Raw genomic sequence first — 19,208 nt, 5'->3', positions numbered from 1 at the left:
TATGACTTCACTTGCCATTCTGAATTTGTTTTACTGTCTAAATGATTTATGTCACATGCCCTGCTTAAGCCTTTCTTAGGTTGTATTTCTTTTACCTGCTACAGGGAGAACTGCAGTCAAGAACTAAGCACATGTTCAGACCTAGTTCAGCTTATAGCTTTTGCCTTGAAATCGACACCGGCTGCTTCTCACCAGCTATCTGGACTGTGGCACTTGTTACACCTTAAAGAAGTAAGAACAAGTTTCAGTTTAATTAGTTTTGTAGAAGTTTTCAACAGACTCTTCAAAATAGGTATATCTCTAAGATTTTTGACATGTAGTTTTTCTACCTGTGTCCAGCAATAATTGTTCCTTCTTTTAATAAGAAAGGCTACTAACTGTGAGCCTGCAAAAAATGTAAAATACAACATTAAAACATACATAAAACACAACAAAGTATTAAATAACATAGTTCTATATAATCTAGTTTGGTGCTATTGTTTCATTCCATCTGTCTGTGACCTAATAGAAAACAGGGGTTTGAATAGCAGGTGCCAATCTGGTTTTATTAGTGTATTCAAAGTAATTTTATGCTGAAAAATACTTGCTGCTGTTCCTGAGCCTCAACAAAATGTTGCACAGATGTAGACTAGGAGCTGCATTCTGAAAACTTGCTCTGTAAACATGCTGCATATTCCACAGACAGGCGCAGCAGTGCAGACCTCAGGAAGCGTATGTTCTTTTTGTTGAGAAGAGAGATGCAAGCAAACATTTTTTGAATTTGAAAAGAATCTTGAGGAATATCTTGTACTATCCCTACTGAAAAACAGTGTCATATTCTTCTTATTTGTGTGTCTGTACTTGATCCTCTTCAGCTCCCTATAAATTATTCTCAGCTCTAGGTTCTTATCTCTCCTTAGATATCCCCTGAAGAACTGTCTATTCTGTCATCTCAACTAGTTAATGCTGTGTTAGCATCCTTTTGGAGCAGTACGTTCACCACAGACCCAGACTACTGGTTGACTTGGAGGCCGCTACCTGCAACGGAGGAAAAGACCTTTTCTAAATCGCAGATGAACTGTTCTATGAAGGTTTGTCTCTTTTGACCTCATCAAACAACTAGGCTGAATACTCTTTTATTAAATATTTCAACAGCTTTCTAAAGCAATACTGTAAGTTCTAGCATAGTCAATGCAAGTTTCATCTGAACAATCTAATTCTTCATCTCTTAATTTAGGGCCCAGGTATTTTGACCCGAGCCGTTTTCTCAAAGTGCTTCTTTGAAATTCTAACTAGCAGCAGCAAGACAAGCCAGTGGGATGTGAGTGGGCTTCCTGTCCTGTCATCATCCCATGTGACACTGGGAGAATGGCTGGAGAGAGCACAGCAGCTTCATCAAGTCAGCACAGCACTGTGGACCAACCTCGCTGTCTCTTCAATAGCAGATTTTCGGTATTAAGACCTCTCTTCCACATACATGTTGTTTAAATCAGTCACATTACAGAAGTTTGCTTACCATTTGTGAGCTTTTTTCATTCCTTTGCCTCCAGATACACAGATGCTAGACTGCAAGGAACAATTCTAGGCAGACAGCTCTCTGCCCTGGTAGATCTGGTTCCAATGGATCTTCAAGAAGAATTTTTGGAGTGCTCTGAGAAGCTCTACCTCAAGGATCCCATTGCATATGAGTACCTTCTCAAGATACTTCAAAGCATCACTGATCAGGAGTTACTTCCTAAAGAATTCCTGTTTCTCCTGATCACTTGCTTGCAGCAGTTCTTTGGGGAAGGACTTCAGGAGTTACCAGAGACAGCTTGGCGAGGAAGCCTCTGGGTGAATATTGGTTTAGTACAGATCCAGGTGTGGCTTCCACAGACCAGGTTTGATCCGGCTATTAAAAGAGAATACAAGCTCAAGTATACTAAAGAAGAGGTGAGTGTGGACTTGGCTTTTATCTCTGTAACCTGTTTTCTCACGTCTGCATTCCTCTCCTCTGGCTGCTGTTGCACAGCAGCTTTTTCCCCCTTCTTAAATACGTTATCCCAGAGGTGCTACCACTGTCACTAGTGAGCTCAACCTTGTCCAGTGGCAAGTCCATCTTTGAGCGGGCTGGAACTGGCTCTATCGGACATGGGAGAAGCTTCTAGCAACTTCTCACAGAAGCCATCCCTGTAGGCCCCCTGCTACCAAAACCTTGCCAAAACCAGTAAGACCTACTTGGTTACCAAAACCAGAACCTCAGAGAATGTTTCTTTCCTTTTTAGTTATACCAGCTGGAGTGTGAATGGAAAACAAATGATTTGTCATCCCAGCTGCACACAGGAAAAAGTATTGAAGATGAAGCAGCCAGCAACTATATTCATCCTCATCTCAGGTAACATCTCAGGCACTTAACTCTTTTTCTTTCAGATGGGAAACTTGATCTTTGAATGCTCAGGCTCCAGAGCTTTTTCTTTGCAGCATAACAAGTTTTGTGTTCTTCTGTAGGAATAAAGGTTGTTGATTTTGAAAGTATCAGTTTACATATTGAGGTGGTAAAGAAAAGTACAGAAGCTGTTCTGTTTACTTGCAGTGACTTAGGAATTGTCTGTACACACTTTGTACTGCTGTAAATACAACAGTTGAAGCAGTGGCCTTCATATCTTGATAAAATTGAAGCTATACATGGAAGTGAAAATAAAGCCATATATCTAAATTATGATAGTTTCATTAAAATGTGACAGTTACCAAATTAATGAAACGACATGGAATGTGTATCTATCACTGTAAGTCTTCAAGGCCTTGATAGATGCCAGTGCTATTTGGCAGAGTTCTTGGACTGATTCGTCCTGGGTAGAAGTTTCCAGATGTTTATTTTAGCCTTTACCTGTGGTGCTATGGATAAATTAAATATCTCACAACATAGAGTACACTGACATTCAGAATTTGTAGCCATTGTTTTGTGATTTCTTTTTTTTTTTTTTTTTTTTAATCAGAGGAACTTAAGGAGGAAATTTTAGATTTCTTCTTTGTGCACATTTCAGCATATGTCTAAACTGATCAATGTTATTTCTTAACAGACTGTTGCATGAAAGAATGCAAAGGTTGAAGGAGCAAATAAGCAGTCTTTCCAGAAAAAAGGCCTTCAGGCCTCCAGCTCCACCCTATGATTGCTTATACCAGGAGGTTCACCAGTACATCAACAGCATAGCACGGGTTTCTTCAGTCCAAGATCTTTTAGCCCGCCTCCTGCAGTTCCTTCGTGGAGAAGGACCTAAATCGCTCCAGGCAATACAAAACCTGTTAAATGAAGAAGCATCTTGGCAACAGTCACATCATCAGTTTAGAAAACACCTGTCAGAGGAGTATGCTGTATTCCCCGATGCCATCATTCCACTGCAAGCTGCCATCTTACAGTTGCAGCATGGCATGCGATTAGTGGCTTCTGAAGCTTATGCAGTGCTCAAGAGTTCTGTGCATCCAGCTGATCTGACCAACCTCCTCACTTCTTTGTTGGCATTTCCTTCAGTTGGCCATGCCTTCCCCACTTACTTTGCTCGTGCAGAAATTTTATGCTCAGTGAATTCAGTTGAAGTCCTTCATGGACTTAAAAAGTTTTCTCTAAAGCACTCTGAAGTAGAATCGGAGGGAGTAGAGCAGCCTTGCCCAACTCTTGAACAACTCTTGGTGAATGCTTTGTTGCATCTTCGATGCCATGTACTATCCAGAGGAGAGATGGACAAGAAATCTCTGCAGCTCTTTAGACATCTGTGTCAGGTAGGAACTGAATGCCAGTGGCCCGGATCCTTGCCATAAACTAACTTGTCCTCAGTACAAGACAGATATGGATCTGTTAAAGTTGGTCTAGAGGAAGACCACAAAAATTGTCAGAGGGCTGAAATTCCCCTTATATGAAGAAAGGCTGACAGAGTTGATGGTGTTTACCCTGGAAAAGTCTCTGGGGAAACTTCATGGTGGCTTTTCAGTATAGAAAGGATTGAAAGATACATTTTGTCAAGGCTTGTAGTGATAGGACATGGGGCAATGGTTTTAAACTGAAAGAGGGTTAAGTTTAGGTTGAACAAAAGGAAGAAACTTTTTACAATGAGGTTGGCGAAGCACCGGAGCAGGTTGTCCAGAGAAGCTGTGGATGCCCCGGCTTTGAGCAACCTGGTATAATGGAAGGTGTCCCTACCCATGGCTGGGGGGTTGGATTAGATGATCTTTGGAGGTCACATCCAACTCAAGCTATTCTATGATTTTTTACCTTGATAATTGCCAGTACAATGTTCTAAACTTTGATTTTATTTCCATTGAATTGAAAAATGATAATTTTAACATAATCTAAAATATTGGCTTAACTTGTTTGGGTTTTTAAAGGCATAAAGTTGAAGGAGACTAGAATTTGGCCAAGCACTGTGCATACTGTTTTCTGTAGGTTTTCATAATTAGTTTGTTGAGAGGGCAGTTTACAAATGTTCTTTCAAGTCAGAAGGCTTTGATTTATACTGTTGTAGACTGTACAGGAGGAGAGAGACAAACAAGATAGGTGCTGCCCCTTTGATGAAATATAGGTGATTTTAAAGATTAACTTCTGTAAAAACATGCTGCTTTGTTTCCTTAGGCAATTATAAATGAGTGGGATGAACAGGAACGCCGTGCTCAAGAGCAGGAGGCAATGGAACGCAGTCTATACAGATACAAAAGTAAAAGTCATGGGAAAGGACAGAGTGAGGAGGAAGAGGAAGAAAAAGAATTTAGGAGGAGATTTCCCCTTCATGAAAAGGTAGCAACTGTAATTGACAAATGCTGTCTGAAAAAGCACACTATGAGTAAAATGAGATGAGGAATAAAGCAATTTTTCCTTTAGCCAAAAGAAAAATGTCCGGTAGATTTTGATAGAAAGGTATTTAAGTACTGTGCTTTTAGTTTTTCTCTTCCACTTCTAGAAAGTTTTTTGAATTAACTTCTAGACTTGAACTATACTGTGGTTCAGCTGAAGAATTCCACATTACTGAATGGCAATCTCAATGATTTTTTGAAGTGTCTTTTCGCTGAGCGATGTCATGCACTACAGAAAAGCATGGGACAATTATGTGCGGCAATGTGTTGTTGGGATGTAACAGTTCAGGTCTTCAAGTGACAAAACAGTGTTGAGGTGATTTATCAGCAGATATGACTGCTGTTGCTTTTTCTGAGGGAGGTTTAGTTGGCAGCACATCAGGGCTAATGGTACCACATTCTTACCTGCTGTGGTTATGCCCTTAATTTTTCTGTTCGCCTGTGTTCTGTTTCAGACTGACACGTAAGCTGCAAGGTGTGCAGTGTATCAATGTAGTGGTAGCTCCAAATTATTAGCGTATTGTTGCATGCCAAAGGGAGGTGGGGAAGCAATGTATTAAGGTAAGAAATTATAATTGATCTTCCATTATCATATGATTTGCAGGACTTTGAAGATATCACAGCTCAGCCAAGCCTAGAAGAAAAAATGGAAACTGAAGATCCATTGGAAGACCAGCTGGAAGTTGATAGAGCCCTTTTGTCCAAGAGCTCTATGCAAACAGTAGTGATGGTTCATCAACAGTTGTGCTTAAACTTTGCTCGATCCCTGTGGTATCAACAGAATCTGCCTTCTCATCGAGACAAACATTACTTCAGTACATTTATTTCCTGCTACCAGACTGGTGCATGTCTGATGTCACAATTCTATCCTTTAGTTGGTAAGATTGCTAGCAATATTTCGGTATGTCTCTTCTTCCATACTCTCATCCCATTGCTTATGTGTGTCCCATTCTTATATCCTTGAAATACATGACATGTTGAGGCTTGGGATACAGGGGGGAAAAAAAAGCCACACACACACAAAAACAAACAAACAAAACCGCCCAAAACCACTGATTCCATTTAGCTGAAAAGTGAATTAATATTATGTGTGATGCCTTTGGTTTTTTGCTTCCTAGGTGCTGAAATGAATGATAGTCTTTTGGGAAGCCAACTTCTAGTTAGCACTCTTCTTAACAATACGTTTTTTGAGGAATTAACTTCAGATCTTGTGCTGCAGCAAGATGGCCCATATGACTTCTACCAGCATCCTAATATTCAGCAAGTCCGACAGTGCCAACCTGTACTTGATAATTTTGCTAAAGAAGTAAATGGGCTCCTGCAGGAATGGCCAGAGCATCCAGTACTTGTGCAGGTAAAGACACCTCAACAAATGTTTGGGGAAAACTGAAGCATTTTAAAATTGCTTTCAGCAATCATCAACCTGCCATACCTCAAAGATTTTTGAGGTCTGTTGCTGTTCTGGTTCCTGTTTTCTTCTGAAATGCTCCCTTTCCCAGTGCTTTAAAATGGATATCTTTGGTCCTGCTTGTGGGGCCTGTTTGCCTCTCCGGTTATATTTCTTCAAGTAATGCAGAAACTCAATCTGTTGGACCTCTTTGCTTTGGGTCAGTTGTGCTCCTTTCTCCCAGTGCACTGGCGTTCACTGAACTACAAGTGAGCTAATACTAAAATGAAGAAGCTGTTTAAAATTAAAAAAATATTCTTATCTCTTGCAGAGGAGGGTTATGCTAATTTAAATTAGCTTAACTTTATGACTGCTTCTGTTGAAGATCAGTTACTATGAGTTGAATGCTTCTTTTTTATTCTGCAGCTATTAGTTGTAATGGACAGAATCCGGAGTTTTCCACTTTCTAGTCCTCTTTCAAAGTTCCTGAATGGCTTGGAAATTCTTCTTGCAAAGGCACAGGTAAGAAAAGGGCTAAGGAAATCTTTTTTCAATTTTGTGCTTCCTTTATTTATATTGGTGCCATGATAAAAACAACTGGAAGTGTATGCTTGCCAGGATATGGGAAACTGAACTTGATCAATGCCATAAGTTTAAGGAGTAGAAATGGAGTCCGGAGTACTGCATGAGTCTTGCCATTTAAAGACTTAACTTCTGGTTTTGTATAAAAGGGAACTTTTTTTCCAGGACTGGGAGGAAAACGCCAGTCGAGCTTTGTCCTTGCGGAAACATCTTGATTTGGTCACACAACTGATTATTCAGTGGCGTAGACTGGAGCTGAAGTAAGAACTGTTGTTCCCTCTTGCTTTTTCTTAGATACTGTGAGCTTCTGTCTCTGTACAGAGACACATGCCAATGCAGAATTGCCTGAATCATGAAACATACTTCTGTGTGTGTGTATGTGACTATCCTAGTAACAATGTGCGGAAAAACAAACAAACAAACAAACTAGCAGCTGTATTGGCTCAGAATGAGCTTGTCCAGCCCATGGTGACCCTACGTATGTGCCTCAGGAGGAGCAGAAGCAGGACAGATAACTATAGTACTTAATCCTAATACTTTTCCCAGCGTTCTTCTGTTTTCATCTTAGGGTTTACTGAGCCTGCAGTGTTTTGTCTACTTAGCAAATTTTCCTTTAAAATATTTTGTCTTCTGCTAAGACCATATAACATTTTTATATACACAGTTTACTATGATCAGGAATTCCACAAGCATATTTCAAGTTTTGTGGAAGAAACAAAACCAAAAACTTTTGAACCTGTCACTCACTAGTCTCTAGTTCTACATTTCTTCTCCCATATTTAATAACAGTGGCAAAGCACTGATCCTCAAGAGTTTATAGTGTATGTTTAGGGATATATGCAGACTATTCGATTTTCCTTTAGTTTAGTAGTTTTGGAGCCCAAACTACCCACAATATTTTTGCTTTATTTTTTTTCTTCTCTCGCCTTCCTTATTGTTTCCAGTTGCTGGTCAGTAAGTTTGGACAATATTATGAAGCAGCATGGAGAGAAATCCACAAAGCACTGGTTCTCAGTCTATCAGATGATTGAGAAGTATGTTCAAGAACAGACAGAAGCAAACACAGAAGGTAAGACCTGTCCTTAAATGAATATGTGATGCAGTTCCAGAAATTACTAAGGATGCATAATTAAGGTCCTAAATGCCAGAGTCTGACAAAGCACTTTCAGGTGTAGTTCTTGTACCCTTTGCCCTACAATAAATTCCATGACTGTATAGGATCTTCCATATAGAGTTAACTTTTGCTTGGTATTTATTTCTGGAACCACCTGTGTCTCTCATCGGGATAACACGATATGTAGTGTAAAAAAAAAAAATCTGAAAAAAGCATCTAGAAGAAAGTAGAACTGTGGTAACTGTATGTAGTGAACATATAAAGAGTCAAAACAGATTTGGGGAGTAGGAGGCCTCCATCTGCAGCTGGAAAAGGCACCTAATTTTTTTAACTTCACAAAGTATAATTCATATCCCAGCTGAACTACTTTTAACATCCTGTATAAAGCCTAAAGACTTCTTACAGTAAGTATGTTGTAGTACATACTATTCTTAGCAAATCTGTCTGCAAGTGTTCACATTATCTAAAATAGGGAAAAGAATATGCCTCTCAGTGCTTCGCCTCCCTGAAATTTGATGAAATTGTGAAGGTGAAAGTAGCATCCTCAGGCATGAGGCACAAGCCCTTCATTCGTAGAGAATAGCAATTATTCTCTACATACTCGATGAACTCTGAAATTGGACATCTAGCTAGCCTCCTCAGTTGCTTACTGCTGCCTCTCCTTTCTTCTAGTGTGTTGTTTGTTGGTTTTACATATTATTTTTTAAATTACAATTCTTCCACTCATCCCATGTCCCCTTTTCCTAATAGAGACTTGATATTTAGTTGGAAGTTTTCAAAGAGCGGACAACAGTTTTAATTTTAGAGGGTTTTGTTTGTTTTCTCCCCCTTTCCTTCTAAATTTCTGGTGTTGATATTCAGAAACTAATCAAATGGATTTGAAAACACTGGTCAGCACACTACAAGCTTTTATTGAAGGATCCACGCTGGGAGAGTTTCGTGCACGACTTCAAGCACTACTGGGTTTCCACTGCCATGTCTTGCTGATGCCTCAAGGGGCAGAAAAGGGTAAGTCATTAGCATTACATATGTTGAGTATTTTTTACAACAACGTGACCATAAGTATTCAAGACTTGCTAAACAGATCACTAAACTCATAAATAGAACATGAGCTGATGCTATTGTTTTTCCTGTTTTCATGAAGAATGCTACTGGTCAGTTTACCCCAGCTTCTGATGTTACAGAATTGTTTTGGTTGGAAAAGATGTTTGAAATCATCAAATCCAACTGTTAAACCTAGGCACTGCCAAGTCAGCCTCTAAACCGAGCCCCTAAGAACCTCATCTACACATCTTTTAAACACCTCCAGGGATGGTAACTCCACCACTTCCCTGGGCAGCCTGTTCCAATACCTGACAACACTTCCCATGAAGAAATTTTTCTTACTATCTAATCTAAACCTCCCCTTGTGCAACTTGAGGTCATTTCCTCTTGTCCTATTGCTTGTTACTTGAGAGAAGAGACCAACACCCTCCATGCTACAACCTCCTTTCAGGTAGTTGTAGATAGTGATAAGGTCTCCCCTCAGCCTCCTTTTCTCCAAGCTAAACAGTTCCCTCAGCTGCTCCTCATCAAGCTTGTGCTCCAGACCCCTCGGCAACTTTACTGCCCTTCTCTGAACTCTCTCCAGCACCTCAATGTCTTTCTTGTAGTAAGGGGCCCAAAACTGAACACAGGATTTGAGTTGCAACCTCACCAATGCTGAGTACAGGGAGATGACCCTGTATTCATGGAATGGCCCTAGTCCTTTTGGCCACACTATTCCTGATACAAGCCAGGATGCTGTTGGCCTTGTTGGCCACCTGGGCACACTGCTGGCTCATGTTCAGTTGACTGTCATTCGAAACTCCCAGATCCTTTTCCTCCAGGCGGCTTCCCAGCCACTCTTCCCTGAGCCCATAGCACTACCTGGGGTTGTTGTGACCCAAGTGCAGGAACCTGGCACTTGGCCTTGTTAAACCTCATACAATTGGCCTCAGCCCAACGATCCAGCTAGTCCAGATCCCTCTGTGTGGCCTTCCTACCCTTCAGCAGATCAACACTCCCACCCAGTTTGGTGTCATCTGCAAACTCACTAAGGGTGCACTCAATCCTCTCATGCAGATAATCGATAAAGAGATTGAAAAAAGTAGCCGCAATACTGGGCCCTGGGCAACACCACTCATGACCTGCCACCAACTTGATTTACCTCTATTCACCACAACTCTTTGGGCCTGGCCATTCAGATAGTCTTTTACAAAGAGTGAGCCCAACCAAGCCATGAGCAGCCCATTTCTCCAGGAGAATGCTGTGGGATATGATGTCAAAGGGTTAGTAAAGTCTGGGTAGACAGCACCCGCAGCCTTTCCCTCAGCTTATTGCTAAGCTTCATTATTTCAAAAAAAAACCCAAAAGGGATACATTTCTCTTTTTGATACTGAAGAATATCCTGTTTTATAAGAAGCTTATTATTTTCTGTCCATTCTAGATGTTCTGTGCAGCATCCTGTGGAATCTATACAATTATTATATGCAGTTTTCAGAGTGCGTTGAGGCCAGAATCCTTGAACTTCGTCAACCTATAGAAAAGGAACTTAAGGTAAAAGGAAACTTCACTCAGACAATATGCTGATCTACTCAAAGGAACAGTGGAGCAGATATTATTTGAATTTGTATATAATAGTTCTGGCCACTGAAATCCCAACTACACTTCACATTTTCTTTGGCAAGAATTTATTTTTGAGATGGGGAGTTCGTTGAAGACTTCAATGTTTGATCTGTCCAGTTTAGCCATGGAGACTTCTACCCAGTAAAGCCCCTTTGGATTTCGAAATTGGCTATAAAGCAGTTTTATTGTAAATACATACATTAATAGAATAAGATGCCTACGCAATAATTTGCTCACTTATTAAAATTTGTTGCATTTTAAGACCACCAGATCATCATAGCTGATCAGCTTTAAAGATCATCTTTTATAAGCAAATACCTCATTGCATTTATATGAAGTAATTTTATTGATTCTTCATTTTTCTAATAGGACTTTGTGAAAATTTCGAAGTGGAATGATGTCAGCTTCTGGGCTATAAAACAATCAGTTGAAAAAATACGCAGGTAACTTGGACTTGGAAGTAAGGTTCATACCTGGAACCTTCCTTCCAGATAATTTCTCAATAATGTTGACCTTGAATGCAGGAATGTTTCTTCTGTTCATAACACAGTGGAAACATTTATTTCCAGCAGATGAGAGATTTCCAGGATTATAAAACTCAGTAAGATTTTTGCTTTTCTTTGGTAATTAGGACCCTCTTTAAATTTATGAAGAAGTTTGAAGTTGTTCTGAATGAGCCATGTCAGCCTGCCTTGGTGGAAATTGGTAAGGAAGAGCAACTGGACTGCTTGCAAAAGCAGGAAGAAGCTGACAACAGAGAGACCAAAGTTCAGAGGCTAAACAACACGTTAAGAAAAATTCTGTCTGCTAAAACAGATGTTGCCAAGGTGATTGTAGTCTTAATTTGAAGTGTGGGAAGGCTATTTTCTCTGTTCCTGTCTCTGTGTTGCTTTTCACTGATTTATGCAGAAAAACTCTTATGTAAGTGTCAAATCTGGAATATCTCATCAACTTTTTGGTCTTGCTTGTGTTCAGTGTTACGAAACACTGCAGATGGGTGGGAACGCAGCATGAAAAGACAAGCGTGTTCTGCATTGATTTGGCACAGTATCTGTGCTCTCGCATAGAGACTATAGCAGTTACATGTTTCAACTCCAAGCTGCTTCCATATTGTCTGTAGCAATTTGTTACTTCCCTGCTAGTGCACTAATATGGACTGTGAGTTGAAATTGCCCTTTTTTTTTCTGAACAACAACCGAAGCAAATGATCATGTAGCTGTAGGATTTGTACGTACATAAGCTCTCATTAAATATAAAATTACTTCGAGCTCAAATCCTGATAGAATGTACTGCATTGTCATACATTTGCTGTTAGTTGACAGCCTGTGTATTGCAAACATTCACCTTGGCCTAGCTGATACATGGTAAATCCTACTCCACAGTGCCACAATTTAGCATGTCTCTGTGTTGTCCAGCACAAAGAGGACGTAGCCTTATTTTCTTCCAGATATAGTTTCGTATTCACATCCGGTAGGTTTTTATTAATAAGATGCAAAGAGACAATTGTAACTCATGAGAATCTGGGAGCGAGTGGGAACTGCTCAGTTTCTTTCAGCTTCCAAGGCTTTGCTAAGTTTCTTCAGACCAGGAGGGTGGCTTATCTTACTCTCGCCTGTGACAGCAGGGGGTAGAGAGAGGAGGCAGAAATCTGATGCAAATCTAATGTGTTGTGGGTTTAGTTTGTTGGTTGGTGGTTTGTTTGCAGGTCTGTAACTGGTAATCAACAGGGTTGTTGGGTTCACTTGTTTCAAATTAATGTTGTCTTTGGTAGTTTCTACTTGTGTTCTGTTCTTGTTGTTTAGAAGTGAAATTAAATTTGCATGTAGTGCCAAGTGATGGTGTTATTATCTAATGTCCCTCTTGCATCTGTGCAAGAAGTTATGACAAATACTCAAGAGAGTAGGATCATAACATCTTCCATTTGTTCGGCTGTTTTCAAAACTAATGTATGCTTGACATGCATATATTCTGATTTTCCTCAGGTGTTGGTACTGAACTGTTCAAAGAATCACCTGGGTATATTTTAGGGTTTCAGATGAATGCAGAGTTTAGCCCTCGTTTTTGCAGTGATTTAATGGTCAAATAAGACAGCTTTGAGTACGTGTGTATAATTGGATGGTTTCTTTAATTTTTTTTTCCTCAGAGGTCCCTCCCAGAAGAATGTCAAGATGGCACTACATTTCATACAGAATCTCTTCAGTATCGTCTGCCTAAGCTTACTCAAAAAATGAAGAAAATGTGTACAACAGTTACAGCAAATAATTCATTCTTAAGTCTGGTGGAAAATCTTGATGAGTTCACAGGTGAAGTATTTTTGTCATTTCCATACCATTAGTGACTTCTGTAACATAAATGGAGCAAATCGGGAAAAAAGCATAGATATGTAGTTTCCTTCCCATTCTGTCTTCCCATGGCTGTTTTGTGTATGTTAAATTTTCACATCTCTTACCTTTCCCTGCTGTCTTCTCTACAGGTGGTATCATTGTTTCTGTAGTTGAACTGCAAAATTTAACATTTGATCAGACAGCAGATAAGGAGAAGCAGAAATCAGAGGCAAAGCATATTCAGATGCAGAAGCAAAGAGCTTTGTCAGATCTCTTTAAAAGCCTTGCTAAAACAGGTGAGCTTTGACTAAAAATGTGCTTGGTTTAAACAGTACAGAGTTCTTCAGCATTTTACTATTTTTGCTAATACATCTAAACCCACCATACTACTACGTTGTTGAAATCATGGAGCCACTAACTAATATGTAGAAGCATTTAAATCTCTCTGTCTCTTGACTATGGGGCCTGATGTGTTAGCCCTTTCAAATACCTTCTGTGCTTACGTTCCATTAGTCATACAACAGTAGCTTTTCTGAAACAGAAATCTTTCTCTCTGGTCAGAAGTCAACTGCTCAGCTTTTAGAAACCAGAGGGAAGTTCTTTATCTTGTATCCATTCTCTAATCCAGAACTGAAATTAAGTTACCTCATGAGAATCAGAGCCCATCTTGATTGACAGAGTGGCAAAGGTGTGGTTGAGCCATGGAGATTGAATGGTCTGTTGATGGGAATCGTTGGAGGCACCCTGTTCAGCAGCCCAGTCTCCATTGCTCCCCTTGCTAGTCTTAAGGTATAGGACCTGCCCAGACAATTAATTGTTGCCTTTTCCTTTAGTGTTACATTAAATTATTCATCAACTGTTCTTAGTCACTGAGCAGTTTAGAAACCAGCAGAAGTAAGCACTCTGGTTAAATAAACAGCTGTCTGACAGCAATCTGCTAAGTCATAGGCAGAAGTAGAAATTAATAGAACCTTGCCAATTTTTTATTCTTTTTTGAAGAGAGTTTAGTATTTTGATGCTTCTCTTGGAAGCCATAACTTCTGGACTGCAGTGATCCTAAGAACTTCTCTAAATAAATAAATGATCCTTAATGGTTGCAGAAAGAAGCTTAGAAATGTGAAGGGTTCCAAGAAGGCATGATTTTGATAACACAGCACTTGGGAAATAAATAAAAGCAAAAACATCCTAAATGCTTTCCGGGAAGCAGGAGGAGGTTTCAGTTGTAATTTTGAGTGTTTGTAGTTCACACTACTTAAACGAGTTGATCTGTGTACTGAGGAAATAGTTTCCAGAAGATTAAGGTCCTTTTGTATTTAGATGACGGCAAACACAGGTGAATCTAAGTGGGAGGTTTCGTGGGAAGTTTCTGGCACACGTACTTTTCCTGCGTTTGGCATTTTTTCACTCACTGATGCCAAGGGAATATCTGTAATTGCTGCCCTGTGAACTTTGTGCTGGAGGAACAGCATACTGTGATAATTTAATTAACATGTGGGATTTGAGTTATTTACTGGCTTTTGTCTTTGATTTCAGGTGATATCTGTACCTTCCTCATTCATCAGGTTTTTCATGTCTTAAAAATGAGGCAATGGTCACTAACTCAGCTTCCTGAAAGGACCAGGCGAAGTGAAAAGTGTTGCTCTTAAGAATTGTTCTCCAAAATGACAACATAACCTAGATAGCTAATTTGTTACAGGCTCTGCTTATCTTCAGGATACTTTTAAAGGAGTGTTTTAATTGTCTTGAGAGAAATTAGCATGTTTAATCCAGTTTTAAAAATGGCTAAAATAGCAGCCATAAGACAGAGTTTTAAATGTATATAGCTGTAACTTTCTCAGGTGTTTCAGGTTCAAGGTTTTTGGTTTTTTCTCTTGGCCACCACCAACAACAACCTTCTTTATACACACAGGTCTATGTTTGTCTTCAGCTGTGTTCAGCTGAAGATATCTAAGCTACAATGCTACATTACAAAAACTAAGCTACATTACAAAAATTGCTATATGTTCAAAGACTTGCCAAAATCAGACAGTATCAGGAGATAAAACCCTCAGAAACCATCAGAAAGCTTTATTTCTTAATACCAACTGTATGAAAATTTTCATACAAAAGAATGAGGACATAAAAGGATGTGTATTCAAATGTCATTTCAGGTTTGTCATACCGGAAAGGTCTGTCTTGGTCCCGTTCAAAAGATTATAATGAAATACTCTACCTACATCCGCTGGACTTGCGTAGTGCATTAGGTGTAGTAAATTGTACACATGAACTGGATGCCACGTATGTACACAGCATTTCTAACCATTAGATTGTATGAATTACAGCTATAAAATATAGAATTTATTGCATGTGGATTTAGACTGGAATTTCTAGAATGTAATTCACTGAGGATTTTAGATACTTTTTTCTCTTTCACCCATTACTTCTCAGTTTGAAAATCTTGTATATCCTGTACTGGCATGTACAACTGAGAGAGGGATTTTTAATTTGCACTTTTGACAACTCTACCCTCAGTTTCATTGTTATTATGAATTAGATTTCAATTAACCCTCCATTGCCATGCTTTGCCAGGGACACTTTACTAGCATTACATTAGAATGTAGGCTGGTAACAATTTTTTTAAAGATAAGTTGTAATTTACAGGGATTACTTTATTGTTTTGTCCTCATTGACTGATGGAATATTTCAGGAGAAAATAGACTTCAAAGTGGGCCATTTCTGGAAAAAAAGAGCTGAAAAGAAAGTTGTTCTTTTAGATGTTTCTCTGTTTTTGTGATTTTTGTCATTGAGACTGGCCTTCTCAAGTATAAGTATTTAGTTTATGGTATCTTCCATCAAGACCAAAATAAAGGCTTCTCTATCAAGCTGTATTTAGCTGCATGGAAGAAAAAAAAAATCACTATTTAAGTGTTAAATTATATTCAGAGATCAAGATTTTGCTGCTATTGCTTAGAGTTTCCTTAGGGTTTATGTTAAAAATCAAATGTTTTCTTAAGACTAGAATACATGTGGAGAAAACGAAGAATTACAAGATAATGCATTTGCAATATAACAAACTGTAAGCAAACTTGTTAGGTTGAAGCACTGACATGATGGTTCCAGTGTGCTGAGGTACTGGAATTATATACCTTTCTAATATCAGACTTATTTGTGCTCTGTCAGGTTGCTTACAGAGATTTCTTCTGCCTGGGATGGATGCCAGAAGTACTTCTATCGGTCGCTTGCACGCCACTCTAGACTTCAGACAGCATTGTTAGCACCTGCCAAGGTAAAACACCAAAATAAAACCAGAAATCCTAATTCTGTTAACGTTATTTTACCAGCTTGCTCTGAAATTCTCTAGTAGTAAAAGAGAGTAAAAAGTGAGATCAGGCTGTCTTCTGTAATATGTTACAAAATATTATATTCTGGGGCTAATCATTAAATGCGGGATTTTAAAACCTGTTGCTTTGTGACTGGAAAGTATCATTTTAGTGAACTAATAATCTGTTAAATGTACAGTATCTTTCATCCCAGCAGATCCTAAATTGCCACTTTTTGTACATGAAGCAAACTCTCAAAATGCTGAATCAAAGCTCGGTAGTAAAACAAAACCAGGTTTAGTTGTTCCTCATGAAAAAAAAAATTGAAGTTTATAATTGGACGTAACTGGAGCCCATGTCTAACACAAAAAGTGCTGATATATTTACTTGCTTAAAAGTTGGTTCAAAATCAGTAAAAGGAACAAATGAGTTCTGACAAATCAGTGCTACTTTTTCAGTGTTCAAGGAAAAAGGGATGTTTTCCAGATGCTCCTCACTATCCTTCACCCCTTGTTTTACAACATGATCTTGTGCAATGTCACAGCTGGCAGTGACATAAATAATGGACAATAGCTAAGATCAGTTTTGCTCTGTATTGTAAACATTTATTTCAAGTTTTAAAATGGGCTCCTTTCTAATGAAAGGAGTGAAAGTCATTGTCAGTAAATCTGGTAAAACAAATTGTGGAAGTGGTTTTAGCAAGGGTCGTGAATGTAAAAATTTAGGCTAGTGTCTATTTGGATTTTAATAGTTATTTATGGAAGGTAGCTTTACTCTTGCAACCAGATTCCTGATAAGAATTGCTGCAGTGGAGTGCTATTTTATATGACTACTGTTGTAGAAGGTACTTGAAAATCAAATTTGTATGCAGGATATAGGGAAGATGCAGAAAAATGAAAGTGGGGAATCTGTAATAACTATAATTTTTGTCTGCATTTTAAGACTTGTTCAATTAAACCATAACCTTTCAGCCTACCCAGTGAAGTGAAGTGAAATGGAGGCACAGAGAATATTGTTGTCTGCTGATTAATCTAACTGTTCCCTCCCACTTTTTCTATATATTTTCTGTAGGATATTGGACTGGGTAGCATTGAACGATGCAAAGGATTCACAGCACACCTCATGCAGGTGCTTGTCAGACAGAGACGATCTCTTACTGCATTGACAGAACAGTGGATCTTACTGAGGTATTTTACATTTTCTGGCATTTAAGTGTTCGCAAGGAGTTTGACAGTAAGCAGTTCATTTCAAGAAAAATGGAAAAATAAGTTAGAAGAAAATAAATTTAAATTCTTCCCCACTTCCCCATGTCTCTCCTCCCCTTAATTAATCCTATAAAAGATTTAAGCAGGGGGGTGGGGAGGAAAGGGTATTATTTATCCTGTCATTGCAGCCAGTGTTTTGGAAAAAAAATAATATGGGAAAAACAATTTAGGCATACATGAAGACTGTGAAATAATTACTGTAGTTAATTACAAAGTTAAACCTATAGATGGTTAAATCTCTCTCCTTTGGTATTAGTGTAAGTTAATTTTGACTGTGTTCAAGTTGCTGCTTTGATTTGAAGCAAATAAATTATCTGGATGGCACTTTGAACCAATATGAAGAAACCTCAACAGCTTAAAAAAAATTCTAGGAAGGTGGGAGATAGCAGATCTTGTGTCAAAACTATAAAACAACAAGTGTACAGGAAATCCTTTCACTCTGCAAACTCCACTGTTCTGCATGTTTGTGCTCATCACTATGGTAATCCATAAGATTTCTTGAAGTTGGGTCAGGAGCTATTTCCTCTGTGCAGGGAAGGAAACCTAGACTGGTGCTGCAAAATTTACATTACCCCTAGGAAACCTGGTAAAGCAGACAAACCCCAACAAAACAAACAAAAGCCCAAAACACAAACCCTCACCTTTACAATTGCACAAATAATAAAATTTCTAAGACACTTACCTGCATTTCTGTGACTGTCATTGCAAATCAGATTGTTTGCTATGAACTGACTATTACTCAGCACTTCAGAGAATGAAGGTGTGTTAGAGTCTAATTTGCTTCTATAATGGAGGAAAAAGAATAATATTTGAGTATCAGGCCAGGAGTTTAAGGATGGTTTGAAAACATGGTGTAGATCCTGAGAAATCTCACAAAACCCTGTTTTCAAGACAACATAAAAGTATGCAATGGAGAGAAAAATCCAATAATTAAGCAAAACCTTTTTTTTTATTTCCCCGAAAATACTATAATTTTAGTTTTTCCAGAAAGAGTTTGACTTTCACTGAATTAATATTATCTAGAGCTTTTAAGAACTTAGTCTAAAGGTGGAGGTTTTCAGAGGGAAGTATTACACAAAACTTGGTGATTGTAACTTTTCCATTTTTCTTCCTAACCAGGAACCTCCTGAGTTGTATAGAAGAGATAGACTCTAGGTTGACTGCTGACAGAGAATATAACATCGCATTCCCTCCTCAAGACAGTATTCAAGGCTGGACTGACAGACTGCAGCAACTTTCCATGCAGTGTGTGATGGTTCTTGAGGAGCTGTCTTGGTTTGTACAATGCTGCCCAAAAGAAGAGTCAACAAAGTGCAGTGACAATGAAAGGACAGATGTCAAACCAAACATTTTTCAGAGTTCAGGACCTGAAATGGGAAGTGTTGTTACAGGAATACCTGACCTTATTCCCTTAGAGCTAAAATACTTGTCTCCAGTAACAACGGAGCAACTGCCTCCTGGATGCAGGATGCGAAATAAGGATCCATTATGGCTTCAGGTAACTACACAATTGACTGCAATGCTGGCAAATGTGAAGGCAATGAAAGCAGAAGTGGACAAAATAAGACAACAGTCATGTGAGACCTTGTTTTATTCCTGGTGAGTTCTACATGTGTATAAAATGGAATATCTCTCTGTTCATATAAGATGCATGTAGTTTTTTGAAAATGTTTGCCTGTGCATATCTCAAAAAGTGTGTTTAGGTGCTTTTGAAACTTGTCTCTTTGTTTTTCTTGGAAAATGCAGTGCCTGGCTTTTTAAACAATTGTATGTGTCTTCTCCCACTCCCCT

At 38.8% G+C, this 19,208-nt stretch overlaps 1 protein-coding gene across 1 annotated transcript in view; it reads left to right on the top strand.

The window, feature by feature from the left end:
• The window catches only part of MDN1 (midasin AAA ATPase 1), a gene marked incomplete at its 5' end in the record, with an annotated part of 103,024 nt that overhangs the window by 61,564 nt on the left and 22,252 nt on the right, over positions 1–19,208 (top strand). Inside the window, 22 exons of the mRNA XM_080341253.1 lie at positions 105–231; positions 900–1,070; positions 1,217–1,431; positions 1,530–1,911; positions 2,244–2,353; positions 3,039–3,735; positions 4,583–4,744; positions 5,405–5,678; positions 5,919–6,154; positions 6,614–6,709; positions 6,935–7,029; positions 7,714–7,838; positions 8,745–8,891; positions 10,351–10,460; positions 10,899–10,972; positions 11,161–11,356; positions 12,673–12,832; positions 13,003–13,149; positions 15,004–15,130; positions 16,013–16,118; positions 17,224–17,339; positions 18,537–19,016. Of these exons, the coding sequence (XP_080197379.1) occupies positions 105–231; positions 900–1,070; positions 1,217–1,431; positions 1,530–1,911; positions 2,244–2,353; positions 3,039–3,735; positions 4,583–4,744; positions 5,405–5,678; positions 5,919–6,154; positions 6,614–6,709; positions 6,935–7,029; positions 7,714–7,838; positions 8,745–8,891; positions 10,351–10,460; positions 10,899–10,972; positions 11,161–11,356; positions 12,673–12,832; positions 13,003–13,149; positions 15,004–15,130; positions 16,013–16,118; positions 17,224–17,339; positions 18,537–19,016 (4,353 nt within the window). The remainder of the gene's footprint in view (positions 1–104; positions 232–899; positions 1,071–1,216; positions 1,432–1,529; positions 1,912–2,243; positions 2,354–3,038; positions 3,736–4,582; positions 4,745–5,404; positions 5,679–5,918; positions 6,155–6,613; positions 6,710–6,934; positions 7,030–7,713; positions 7,839–8,744; positions 8,892–10,350; positions 10,461–10,898; positions 10,973–11,160; positions 11,357–12,672; positions 12,833–13,002; positions 13,150–15,003; positions 15,131–16,012; positions 16,119–17,223; positions 17,340–18,536; positions 19,017–19,208) is intronic.

This window comes from Nesoenas mayeri (assembly GCF_963082525.1).
Source record: "Nesoenas mayeri genome assembly, chromosome: 3".
NCBI classification, from domain to species: Eukaryota; Metazoa; Chordata; class Aves; order Columbiformes; family Columbidae; genus Nesoenas; species Nesoenas mayeri.
The sequence above is the reverse complement of the archived record's forward strand: the minus strand, read 5'-3'. Positions and strand labels throughout refer to the sequence as shown.